The following is a 14045-nucleotide window of genomic DNA, read 5'->3' as shown; positions in this document are numbered from 1 at the left end:
ACTACTCCAGAGGCTGAGGCGAGAGGATCACAAGTTAAAGAACTTGCCTCCCATACAAAGCTCTGGATTCAGTATCAAAGGATATGTGATTTTTCAACCAAAATCATATCTGGAAACACCTCATAATTTTTAGTTAAAACACTAGATACTACAGCAGCAGTACACAACTCTCCCATCCCAAGATAATCACATATTTATCTTCAATAAATTTTTGGCATATTATGTACAGTATTTTATTTGCTTATTTGGTTTTTTGAGACAGGGTCTCACTATGTAGTTGACACTGACCTAAATTCACTCTGTAGCCCAGGCTGGTCTCAAACTCACAGCCATTCTCTTGCCTCAGCCTCCCAAGTGCTGGGATCACAGGCATGCGCCACCACACCCAGCCTACGTACAGTATTTTAAATAAGCACAGATGAAAAAAACAAGAGCCCAACATAAAAATTTAGAACAATTCCTATAAAAATATGAATGTACCATATAAAGTTAAGTATTTCAGGGCTGGGTATTTAGCTCAGTGGCACTGCACCTGCCTTGTAAGCTTCAGGCCCCGAATTTGATATCCAGTACCATAAAAAATAAATAAATAAGTATTTCAGAACTCTACTAATTTCTTCAAATAATGTACTTTAGAAGTTAAATATTGACTTTTTCCCCACCTGTAACACACACAGATAATTATTTACATAAGAGAACCTACCAGGAGTTTATGATCCACTATTTTCAGGATAGCTGAAAAAACAATCTTAAATAAACTCTTTCTCCAAAAAAAGGACAACAGAGAAAATAGGCATCTGTCTATAAAGTGGACTGTAGTCATTTGGATGATTAAATACGATTGAAGGGCTTTTAATACTAACACGTCAGTAGGAGTCATTTTGCTATGGATTATGTTTTGTTTTGAGAATACAAGCCTTTGTGAAAGGCCTTTTTTGAAGGCCTTACAGAAATACTTTAATAAGTAAAATTATTTCTAACAACAAGCATCACAGTTTCTTGGGACACTCACTTTGAAAACATGTCTATACACAGTTCAAAAACACAAGGCTGAACCAAAAAATTGTTGTAATGGGGGTTCATGTCACTTAGTAAAAGCCACAGTTGAATGCAATGAGGAGGTGACACATAAAAACTTATCAAAAATACTATTACATTTCTTTTTCTTGAGCTGTGTGCCAAGTACTCACTCAGGAGTTCTTCTCTGTAACTGCTATGTGTAAAAACTGAAAACAGACCTTACCTTTTGAGTAAGTCTCAATATAACTCCTATTTATTTATTATAACCCAGCATACAACTTCCAGTCTCATATGTGCTTTGAACAGTTCACTGCAGCTTGATGTTTTTGTTGTTAAGTATGTCATATGTTCAAAATCTATAGCCTTGGGCCGGGAATTTAGCTCAGTGGTTCCACCGCCTGCCTTGCAAACGCAAGGTCCTGAGTTCTATCCCCGGTACCAAAAAACAAACAAACAAACAAACAAAAAATCTATAGCCTTTATGGAGAATATTTAAGCAGAATGTTAAAATGAACTGGGGTATTTAAATTAGTTCCATCTCCTCCCCAAAAAAAATCTTTACTTCATAATTCTGTCAAAACAACTCAGGAAGGCACTAAATCCAGGATAGAGTTCTTTTTAGGAATAGGAAAGGTTTACTGGAGAACAGGAATAGTTCCGGAGACATAGGAGGAATCCTGAGGGGCCCTATGTCTGGGTAATTCATACAAAAAAACCACAACATGGGTACAATCTGGGTCAAACTGCAACCAACCTATAGCTGTGATGTGAACGTTGTAGAGACCAAGTGCCCAAACTGCCACCCAAAACCCCTTCTTTACCACGAAGTGCCAACAGTGTATCTAACCTGAGTATCTGATGTTCTGCTGCTGGGGTGACCTGGCTCGTGTGCAGACAGAAGTGGTCCTGCATGCTCCCTGTGGGTTCCCCATAAATTCACCACCGTAAGTTCTCCACCACTGAACTCTAGGATTACAAGTACAGCCGCTTAGCTAATACTGATCCAATAGGGAAGTGGGGGATGTAGCCGGGGTACACGGCTGATATCATTAACCTTGGCTTATCCAGGACTTCTGCAACAGGAACATTTGGGAAAGGGATGGGCCAGGTGTTCTGGTCACTCACTCAGGTATCTGATGCACACCTGGACCTCAGGCACTAGGCAGTACTAATTACAGGTCTGCTTATCCAAGTTGGGCCACTGTGATTTCATCTTAAGGCCTTGCCTTCCTCCAATAAGTCTCCAGCCACAATTCTGATTCCTGTTATTTTTCACTGACTTGGAGCCTAGTCCCTCTCTGTGTATTAATTTCTAACAGCGCTGGCTAGTATTCTTTTAAACATAAAGGACTGGGGATGCAACTCAATACCTTGAGTTCAATCCTTAGTACTGGGGGGTGGGAGGTTTAGGACATCATGTAGACCAGTTTAACACAGCATCTAAAGATAAATTCTAGGGGCCGGAGATTTAGCTCAGTGGTTCAGTGGCCTGCCTTGCAAGCGCAAGGACCCGAGTTCAATACCCAGTACCAAAAAACAACCAAAAAACAAAATAAAGATAAACTCTTAAGTCAAATACACTAGGTTCAATTCCTAGCCCTCCCTCTTACATGCCCTATGATCTTTGACAGGTTTACTTAACTTCCTGGTGCCCTGGTTTACTCATTTATAAAATAAAGAACGCTCACTATTTCTAAGGGTTATTGGGAATGATGCACTTACAAAATTCCTGACATACAGAAAGTTGTTGGGGTCAATGTTAAAATCAAGAACATAAAACAAATTCCAGCACATTGGAGCTTATGAACGAGATCCTTTTTAAGAATATAAGACCTCTCATTCAAACTTCTCTCAATATTTTTACTACTCTCATACTTTCCAGTCACCCAGTGGGTACTTATAAAATTTTAAGAAAGTATTTTTGATACAACTGAGTTTCTCAGTAAGTATCCTAGTTCACGTACATCTGAATGCTAAATAATACCGCATTTAAGTTTTGTGTTGCAAGAGCAAATGGAATAAACTTAAATTGTGCTACCAAAAAAGAAAGCAACAGCAAGAGGATAGGGGGATCATACCTTATAATTTCTCTACTTAAGTAGAGATATGCTTGTTATTAAATAAATGTATTTTAATGGCGTTATTTCACTTGAGTTCTACGCACAAAATTTCAGTAAACTAGATGCTCATTTAGTATCATATACTCCTGGTATTTAAAATGCTATTTTAATCCTATTTCATAAATTAGTGGCACATGCCTGTAATACCAGCACTAGGGAGGCTGAGGCCGGAGGATTGCTGTGAGTTCAAGGCCAGCCTGGACTATACAGTCAATTCACAGGCAGTCCGGATTACATGGTGAGAACTTATCTCACAAAAAAAAAGGGGAGAGGGAGTTAGCTCAGTGCCACTGTGCCTGCCTTTCAAGTGCAAGGTCCTGAGTTCGATCCCCAGTAACAAAAAAACCAAAAAACTCCACCACCAAAAAATAAAATTAGTGTATTTACTCATGCCAGGAGGAAAAAAGGACAAAAAAATAAATAAATATATACATATATACATATATATATGTATGTGTATATACATATATATATGTATACATACATATATATATATGTATATATACATACATATATATGTATATATACATACATATATATATGTATATATACATACACACACACACACACATACATACATACATATACATATATATCTGATTACACATGCTTTTGAGTGACTGGATACATCCATGGTACCCTCAATGCTGTGGTTTAACTTCATAAATACCTTGTTTTTTCAGGCCGGGGATTTAGCTCAGTGGTTCGGTGACCTGCCTTGCAAGTGCAAGGACCCGAGTTCAATCCCCGGTACCAAAAAAAAAACAAACAAACAAACAAAAACAAAACAAAACAAAATTCTTGTTTTTTCAATCTATGAGTCAGCCAACAAACCCTTTTGCACAGCAAATCTCCTGACAATAGATCTATGCCTATTTTAAATCTTAGAATGCTTTTCTCTTGTATAACTGCTTTCTTTTCCAAGAAATGTTAAGAATAACAATCTCAAAAATATTAAAAACTATAGATTCTGTGCTCAAAAGTATATTATCATCACCAGGCTTAGTGATGGATGCCTATAATCCCAGTACTCCGGAGGCTGAAGCAAAAGGATCACCAACAAGGTCAGTCTGGGCTGCATAATGAATTCAAGACCAGCGTGGACTATGCACAGATCCTGTCTCAAAAAAACAAAAAAACAAAACAAAACGTTATATGTGTGTGTGTGTGTGTGTGTGTGTGTGTGTGTGTATACTCTCACTGATTTTGCATAGGAAGGCTATATGCTTAAAGCTGAAGAAAAGACATGACTATCTTCTGATATTTATTCAGCTGCTGTATCAAAAATTTTTTTTTTTGCATTCCAAAAAGCAGGACAAGTTAATAGTGAAGCAGATTACTGATACAAGGAAAGAATACTATGAAAAATTAAAGATGTCTAAAACTCAAAAAGGCAATCCTGTATATTTATCACTGAAAATATTTGAAGACTAGTTTTTAAGGATAATGTAGAGAAGTGTACAATAAAGAGGACCACATGATCACAAACTCCCTTAAGAGTATTCTCAGATTTTTTAATACTTAACCCCAAAAGCAAGGGCCTGATGCACAACAGGAACAAAGCAAAGAAATGTGCCTGCCTGTCAGATGCTACAGGCCAGTGGTGGCGAACCTTTTAGAAACCAAGTGCCCAAACTGCAACCCAGTATCCACTTATTTATTGCAAAGAACCAACAATGCAATTAAACCTGAATACTAAGGTTTTAGTTTAGAAAAAACAACCATTAACTGATGCTCAGCAGCTGGGGCAGGCGACTTGGTTCAAGCGCCAAAAGAGGACTCTGTGTGCCTGCAGCAGCAAGTATGCCTCAAGTTCACCATCATTGACTGCTCTAGTCTACGTATGTGGGTTACATGACTCTCACTGTTAACAGAGAGGAACTGACTTTGTGCAGGTTAGAACAACATGTCCTTATGTGTGATCCAATTTTCTCTCTGAAATAGCACAATTAAATCAGTTCTCTTCCAATTTGATTTGAAAAATGTCATGCCATCCCTGAGACAACCATCCCCCCGACCCCTGACCCCCAACTCACCAACTAGAGAACAGAAAATCTTTCAATTCATAAAATTTATGTGTGGAATAACAGAGAATGGAAAATCAGAATCTACTAAGTCTTCTACTACAACTAATTTGTTATCAAAACTACTGCTTGGGTAGTACAATTAATATATTCATATTTGCTTTATTTAAATACTAAGTTACAACTATATAGCAAGTAAAACATTTTTCATAAGAAAGCAAAAGAATTAAGCTGGAATGTGACCTAGAATTATAAGAAGATTCATTATACTTTTGTGCATGCTTGATATTTCCATAGTAAAAATCTAAAATAAAGAGCCCTAATAAAGAAAACTCAACTCCTGAAACTTCTACCAATAGTGAGAGAAAATACATTTACTGGAGCCTTAGGGTAGGAGTCAAATGGTAAGGTTCTGGCTCCGAACCTATTTTACTCTGAATATTTCACAGCTTCTGGGTTAGGGTACTCATCCATAAAACAACTGAGACTAGAGGGTTATACAGTTATTACGACCTTCATAATGCATATGCTCTCTTCGTGTAACAGGTACTGTGTTCACTGTGCTAGCTAGTGACACAGCCCTGCAGATGAGCCCCAACAAAATGTGCAAAGCAAGGGATGTTTAAACAAATGTACTCAACGATGTGCTAGAATGTCCTTGAAATAGGAGTTAAAATATTCAAAGGTAATTTTCTTGTCTAGAAATCGACATGATGATACATACGAAGCTCAGAGTGGTTCTAAGAAACTTAGAATTCCACCAAGACAGCTAATTCTACTTAAACATAAAGGAAAATAGCTGAATAATTCCTTGACACCTGCCATCTATAGCACCCATTTTCCCTCCATGCATTAGGTGTCAGAGAAAGATGTTAGTTCTGTGTATTACTAGTAACAAAAAGTATTATATTAAACCAGTTAGGTTCAAACTAAAGAACACAAGACTACTACTACCTTCTAATAAATAACAGAATTCAGTTAGAAGTATGTTTTTGTTGTGATTCTCCTATTGCATATGTATAATACACAACTAATGCCCTAACACCACAGAATTCACATAAATCGTGTTGATGATAGCCCCCTCCATGAGGTCCAATAATCGAATCCAATAATCTGTTCCAAGTGGAAAACTGGATTTCTTTTTTAGGGCAGGAGTAATTCATAAACGCTCATTTATAATTATAAAAGCAATATAAGTAAACAAGTAATCCCTCCCCAACCACATATATGGGCAATGCTGTATAAATATGGCACGCTGAAAATCCAACTGCTTTTATAAATAGAAACACCTAGAAGTGCAGCTACTGATACCTCTATTTCATCAGTTAATTTATACTGTGAAAGGACTGCCAAAAGAATGTGACCTATTTAAACAAAATGAGTGCTAATGTTGGAAAAAGTTATCTTGGGTATAAAACAGGAAAAGGAATGTAATCCTAAAAGATGCATAAAGACATACATATAATGGGAGAAAGGGAATTTTTGTGTTTAATTCACAGCTGAAAGAATTCAAAGATAGTATGAGTAGTAAAAATCTACAAGATGACTGTGAACTAGAGAGTGAACCTGGATGTGTTTAACAAGTCTGAGAGGGCGTGCAGGTAAAAAACTGAATGGAAGAGATGTAAGCCAGTATCGTGTTTTGTGATGATTTCACCACAAATGGCTCTCCTATTTAAATATTCCAATCAGTACTGTTAGTACACATACCTCGGAGAATCCTTTCCTCATGGCAACGAAGAAAGTCCCAGATTCTAACAGTGCCGTCATCAGAGCATGTAGCAAATTTATTATCCGTGGGTGAGAAACTGTTACATGAAGACACACAGCAGGGGAAAGAAGTCAGCATTTAACAGATTATCTGTGCTGCTCAGACAGGGAAAAATAAAACACTGTGCTGCATTATAAACAGGAGAGGGAAGTATCCAGTGAAGACCTTAAAGAGAATGTTGTCAGCTGACATACGCGTCTCATCAAAGATGACGTCAACAGAGTAGTTGTTTCCATTTTTCATCACTGATATTCAGAGAACTTCACGGGTGTATTATTAGTCCTAATGCTATGTCTGGTGGTCTTAGTATATTTCTAATCACACCAGCAAAATAGAGAGCTGTGTTACATGTGGAAACTACATGAATTCTATTTCTGCAATATTCCTGCACACACATTTAAATAACAGGCGAATACTGCTCTAATACTTATCAGTTTCTGCCTCATAAACTTCATGGAATTATAAACTGAAAACCTGGGTGTGCTGACAGAGGGTCCACTGCTAAACATCCCTACCTACAATGTTTCTCTCATTTATTTAAAAGGTTTGTGGAAAACTTTTCACATCTTCTTCCTGGTAAGTTATCCCATGAACTCCTACACCTCTGGAAGAAAACTTTAAAATACAGACTTTCAGGATTGTGTTTAAAGCCAAAGAATCTGCTGTGCAAGAGGGAGCCAGTTTTCTTCCTAGTAGTGAAAGACCATCAAATTTCTCAATGAACCATTAACAACTCCCCTGAACTTTCAGATTTTATGGTAAAGAAAGAACCAACTGAAAATGCCCCGGAATGGCACTAGAGTCACGTCTACAAAGGAGAAGCGTGTATATCCAACAACTCTGGTTGATTCTGAAAATAGAAACAAGTGACTGCAGTGGACAGTGTTTCTACAGAGTCAACGCCTCTCATAGGTAGGTGGCACAACCTTAAAGAATGCTGCTTAGCTTTATTCTGAGGCTGCAGCAATTCTTCAGGCTTGTTTCTGAAATTTTTCTTTCCAGTTTTACTATACATATCTTGTTGATATGTAAAGACATACAACTCACTGAAATATTTTAAACTCCACTTATACATTTGCATAACTGATGTTAACAGTGAATCGAAGAAAAAGTCCTAGAGTCTTCTTGACAAAGATCTGCTTAGAGCTGCAAAGCTTGTAGAACCCATTCATTAATCCATAAATGTTTGCCACATCCAAGGAGTTATCTGTGAGAGTTTTTAGTGCTATACTTTCTTTTTGAAGTCGTGGCATAACCAAGCCAACCAGGTCTTCACTTAAGCCTTTTTTCCTTGTATTTTGTGTGAATTCTGAAGATGTTTTCTGTAGGCTTTAGATTTTATTCAGCTGTATAATTAAAGACTGAATTCTTTATTTGGAATAAAATATTCTTGTCTTACACAGTAGATAATAAAAAGGAATAAGATATACACATTATTAACCATAAATGCAAAGAGAAAACCAGTGCAAAATGCGGCAGACAATACATCTCTAACATATTGCAAAGGCTGATACCAGGACAACACTACTTCAGAAAGGTGCCAGCAAAATGGTGAATGTGTGAAAACAAAGAAAAATATTGTGTTTATAGGGTGCAGAAAGCTTCCCAGAATCTGACAGAGCCCATGCATCTCTGCACCCAGGATACACTTAGAGAATAATTTAACCATGACAATAGGGACTACAGAAAATGGTATATTGTGTATAAACCTGGCCTCTCTAATCGCCTCCTTATGTGCCTGGAACATCTTGACGTTGTTCATGTTCGACTGCCAGTATTTCACGTATCCTCCGTGGTCTGCTGTCAACATCCACATGTCATTATGTGACCAAGTCATGGCTCTCACTGGGCTATCGTGAGCCTGTAAAAACAGAAAACATTTATAAGGTAGTGCCTTAAGTAACACATCACTGAAGGATTAGAGGAGCATATATTAACTTGCAGCAATAAGTTACACAATTATTAAGTTTCACAATGGCAATAATTGACCCATATCTGAGGTTCTTTAGAACATCACAGGATAAATTACCATCTAGTGATTACTGTTACCTGTAATATTGTTTCAAAATTGAAAGTGAGTCCATTCCACAAGGTGAACTCTCCACTAGAAGCTCCAGTGACTAACCGTCTTCCTTCTGGAGTCCACTGTGGGAAGAGGAACAAATGGTTATACGTGACCACAAATCCTCCAACTTCACTCATTTTGAAAACATGTACACAGTCTTTGTAATATATGGATAACTAACATTAATTAGACAATAGCAACTTTCACTCAAGCTTTATAAACAACTATTTTGTTAGAAAAGAACTTATAGGAAGGGAAGGGAGGGAAAGAAGAAGTAAAAAGAATTAAGACGTGTTATGTATATGTACCAACTCCCTAAGATAAATGTAACCATTATGTATTACAAACGTGTACTAACACAAATTTTTTTAAAATGAAGGTAGCACATTCTAGATACCCCAAATCATTTCAAACTGCAAAGTGTTTTTTAAAAATTGTACTAACAGCATAGAAAAGTTCTAGCACATAAATTCATTAACTAAATTAAAAATAACAAGTACATTATGAATGCCCACACCAATGCACTCTACAAAGCCTTTCAAAAGAAAATATACAGGGCCGGGGGGATTTAGCTCAGTGGTTCCGCCATCTATCTCGCAAGTGCAAGGTCCAGAATTTGATCTCCGTTACCAAAAAGAAAATATACAAAGATCTCATATTATGAGGCTACATGGTAGACTAACATAAATAAAGGAGTCACCAGAAAATTCAGAAAGACTGAATATCTTTTTTTTTGGTACTGGGGATTGAACTCGGGACCTTGCTCTTGCAAGGCAAGCCACCGAACCGCTGAGCTAAATCCCCGGCCCCTAAGACTGAATATCTTACAACTGCTATCCAATCAATGCATACAGTGTTACCAGTGTGTAATTAAAAAAATAAAAAATAAAGATAACAGGGCTGGAGATTTAGCTCAGCAGTTCGGTGGCCTGCCTTGCAAGCCCAAGGACCAGAGTTCAATCCCCGGTACCAAAAAAAAGATAACAATACTAAGTTAAGGCTATCATATTTTCCTGCAACTAAATATACTTAAAAATTATAGTCTTTCCATCATTCATAGTGCCAAACAGTGATAATTCTTATGCTGATCTACTGTCAAAACAACTTTATCCATTAGAATCATTACTAACACTACACGAATATTTTAATGTCATAATTTTCAGGCTGAATCTAATTTGTGAGTCAACTCAAAAACACAGAGCACTTTTAAAATTTTCAGTGACTGTGATGGATTACAATTATTAGAGGACAAAATAAACAAAACACAACACTCCTATTTTCCAAAATTAAAATTGACAAAGAATTGAAAAATATAAGGGTGCTCACTGGAAGAGCAAGATGAAATACATAAAATGAAATCTACTTGGTAAATTATACAAATTTATGTATGACCATTTCTTCCCTCCCACCTCAGTACCAGGAATCAAACTCAGGACCTTGCACTTGCCAGGCAGAAGAAGTACCACTGAGCTCAATACCTGACCCCACAATTTCTTTATTGCTTAGCAGATCACAGTTCTGACTATTTTGAATAGAAACCTCCTACCTTCCCAGATTCTCTAATCTGCTACAGATCTCACCCTAATCAATACTACAGGGAACCAAACTGTACATACAGAACCAAGTATTCCAACTTAATTTGGACTGTATCTCTAATACAGGCAAATCTTTCTTAGGACCTTACAGTTTGATCCCTAAATGAGAACATTTATTCATCCACCTAATAAGATAAAGGCTCCTCAGACCTTATTCATTTCAAAAAGGTCTTCTGTATTATGTTAAGAGGATATTAAAATCCACTGCTCATCATGCCTCAATGATCAAAACCCAACAGAGAGAATTATGTTACATACTGGGAGGCTCTACTTACACAAAAGTGTTTCTTTACTGGAATACAGGTACAGGTCTGCTGCAGGTCTCTGAGCCCAACAGAAGGCCTAAGACCACCTGTAACAACTCCATGGAGCTCTACACTCCCAGTTTGCTGTCATAAGGCTCATATCCAAAGACCGCGTATTTTGCTCATTTGCCATTCATGTTTGTCATGGCTGTCACTCTTCTGTTTGATATTTGTGTTTCATTGCTATTTGCTCAGCTCTATTCATCAGCCTATACCTCTGAGTATTAATAACCAACAAATATGCTTTTAGGAAATGGAATAATCAAAACAAAATGATTAGAGACTATCATCTACATAAATAGCAACTGAATGTCTAGGAGAAGAGATTAGAAAATTTTTCACTGCAAACACCTCCAAATTTTAAAAAGTTTGAATCGTGTGAATACATTGTGAATTATAAAGGTATATTTTTAAAGTTTCAGTGAAAAACACATTAAGTGCCTTCATGGAGCTGACTAGTACTCCATAGTTCTTCGCCTTTGTTCAGCTTTCTTCCTTCCTAGTAACACCTAAGAACTTTTCATTCACCTTCGAATATTGCTTGCTTGACAGTAACAAAAGCATTTGCAGCCGGGCATGGTGGCACACACCTGTAATCCCAACACTTGGGAAGCTGAGGCAGGAGAATCATTGTGAGTTCAAGACCAGCCTGGGCTGGGTAGTGAGTTCCAGGTCAGTCTGAACTACATAGTGAGACCCTGTCTCAAAAACAAACAAACAAACAAACAAAAACTACTGAACAAAAGCATTTGCTATTGAACTACTGAGCAACTCTGAGACCTGTTGCAGTACATATCTATATATAAATTCAGAGAAAAATTCTATGGAAATTGCAACATGAAGAAAAAAATTTATTAGTAGTATCTTACTAAATGCAGACAAAGGGAATAAATATTTCAAAATAAAATTATCAGAAAAAAATAATAAAATTACCAGTAACAAACCAATTATTACCCAAGATACACATTTAAAGTAATTTCTATTTTTTCTTTGCCTCTTTTTTTTTGGTACCAGGGATCGAACTCGGCCCTTGCACTTGCCAGGAAGGCAGTAGAACCACTGAGCCAAATCCTCAGCCCTTGTCTAATTTCTAATTTGCAAACTAACTCAACTGATTTTGCTAAAAAAAATATCCAAAAGAATACTTACCCTCACCACAAATACTGGACACTTTACTTTATTTGTTGATGTCCGAACAAATTTTGTGGTTACTGCATTCATAGGATTATTCAACATTCCTATAGGTGGGACCAACTATAACAAAAGAAAATTTTGTTTTTAGAGCTCCTGATTACATTCAGAGCAGAAACCAAGGCCATAGCAAGGTGTTATCTCAACATCTAAAGGCAAATACAGAACTAGACATCACACTCCCCTCATAAAAAAAAAAAAAAAAACTATTATAACAGATTACAAGAAAATCAAAATTCAAGAAAGTTAAATATCTAATATTACTTAAAACCAAGTATCACATTAAGTATCAGATTTCATTATTTGCTCCTCAAAGTCAACACAAACTTGTTCACAATAAGCCTAACTTAAAATTAATTTTCTTATTACAAGACATAAAGGTAGTTCAATCTTTTGTTGAACACTGCTTTATGTAAAAGTTGATCATTAGATTAAAAGGAATATTTAAACTGAGATAAAATATAATCCATTGTCCATACAGAAGTGTTATACTACCCTTTCAGTAATGGTCATTTTAACTACAAAGATGTAAAAATAAAAACACCATTCTGAACTTGAATTCACATATTTTTAGGCTTAAAGGTCAAAGTAAAAAGGATTTATTAGGCCAGTACATGTTTTATACTTACATCATTATAATAACCTGCATCAGGCTGGATTGCCCGCATATCTCTCTGGTCTCTTTGCCATATTCTATTCTGTTAAAGTAAGAAAATAGAACAATTAGTAAGCACATGATCTAATTATACTCAATGTGAAAGTATTAACAAAATCAAAGGTATAGAATGGGAAGAAAACAGAATTCAAAAATGTTACTTTCTAAAAAAAAAAAGTTACTTTCTAAAACTCATGTAATAGTAGTTATCTTAAGAAGCTGTCCCCTTTGCTCCTGATACTGCTTACAATTTTCCTCCTCCCTTTACGTACACTAGCCCCATACAAACAAGATGCTGCAGACTCTAACACTTTTTCACAACTATACCAACAAAAGTAACTGAGTAGGGGTCAGACAGACATTCTGACTCTCTCAAAATTTTCACCACAAAATGATTGTCTTGCCTTTGGCTTTCTTTATTCCTCTCAAATTGTATCTCCTAGTTTCCCAAAATAAAATTCCTGGAAAAATCTTAATCTGTTTTACCTCTCATTCTCCAATGAATGTCCAACATACTATGTAGACATACCTGAGTGCTCGCTTTGGCAGCACAAATACTAGACATATCTGAAAATGAGGGTTAACACAGATCTAAGGTAATGAAAAGCAGACAAATTTTTATAGAGGCCAGAGAAGACCAAAACCAAATGAGACATTAGTAGGTTAAAACAAGTACATGAAGAATTCAAAAGGAAAAAACACAGAGCTGAGGGAGCATTACAAAGACCCTGTCTTACTTATCATCTCAGAGTTGCTTCCACCCACAGACAGTAATAGGTGCTCGATTGTGTGTGCATGCGGTGGTACTGGAAACTGAAGCCATATCTTTGCAGTGAGCTATATTCCCCACCCTTTTATATTTTTTAAGACCAGGTCTCATTAAGGTACTAACTTGCCTAGGCTGGGTTCAAACTCACAATTCTACTGCCTCAGCCTGCTGGGTTTACAGGTATGTGCCACTATGCCCAATGGTGCTCAATCTTAATTAAATACAGCTCTTTGTAGCAGATGTGGGAAAATCCATGCTTCCAGGCCCAACTTCTCTGATATTCAAAATTACAATTCTAAAACCCTGTGCTCAGCAGGATATGGTGGGGCATGCCCGTGGGAGGCTGAGACAGGAGGATTGCCAGGAGCATATTGCCAGTCTGTGCTACATATAAGGTGAAGGGCAGCCTGAACTGCACAGGGAGACATTTTGTCTCAAAAAATTTTTTTGTTGTTTGTTTTTTAATCTGTGTTCTCACAGAAACATTGCTATTAGGGGCTGGGGATTTAGCTCAGTAGCAGTGAACCTGC

The 14045-nt window shown here is 36.8% G+C and overlaps 1 protein-coding gene across 6 annotated transcripts in view; it reads right to left on the bottom strand.

Moving 5' to 3' along the window:
• The window catches only part of Wdr33 (WD repeat domain 33), a 96926-nt gene that overhangs the window by 48869 nt on the left and 34012 nt on the right, over positions 1 to 14045 (bottom strand). For 5 of the 6 annotated variants that reach the window (XM_010637643.3, XM_010637645.3, XM_033757140.1 and 2 more), the window contains exons 3-7: positions 12721 to 12789; positions 12050 to 12154; positions 8985 to 9080; positions 8645 to 8796; positions 6875 to 6972 (exon numbers count right to left, since the gene is read on the bottom strand). In XM_010637643.3, the coding sequence (XP_010635945.1) occupies positions 6875 to 6972; positions 8645 to 8796; positions 8985 to 9080; positions 12050 to 12154; positions 12721 to 12789 (520 nt within the window). Of the gene's footprint in view, positions 1 to 4216; positions 4258 to 6874; positions 6973 to 8644; positions 8797 to 8984; positions 9081 to 12049; positions 12155 to 12720; positions 12790 to 14045 lie in introns of those variants that run through there. The other variant, XM_010637646.3, reaches the window with a different exon arrangement.

Source organism: Fukomys damarensis, unplaced genomic scaffold (assembly GCF_012274545.1).
Source record: "Fukomys damarensis isolate Sample0158 unplaced genomic scaffold, DMR_v1.0_HiC HiC_scaffold_29, whole genome shotgun sequence".
In the NCBI taxonomy this organism is placed as follows: domain Eukaryota; kingdom Metazoa; phylum Chordata; class Mammalia; order Rodentia; family Bathyergidae; genus Fukomys; species Fukomys damarensis.
The sequence above is the reverse complement of the archived record's forward strand: the minus strand, read 5'-3'. Positions and strand labels throughout refer to the sequence as shown.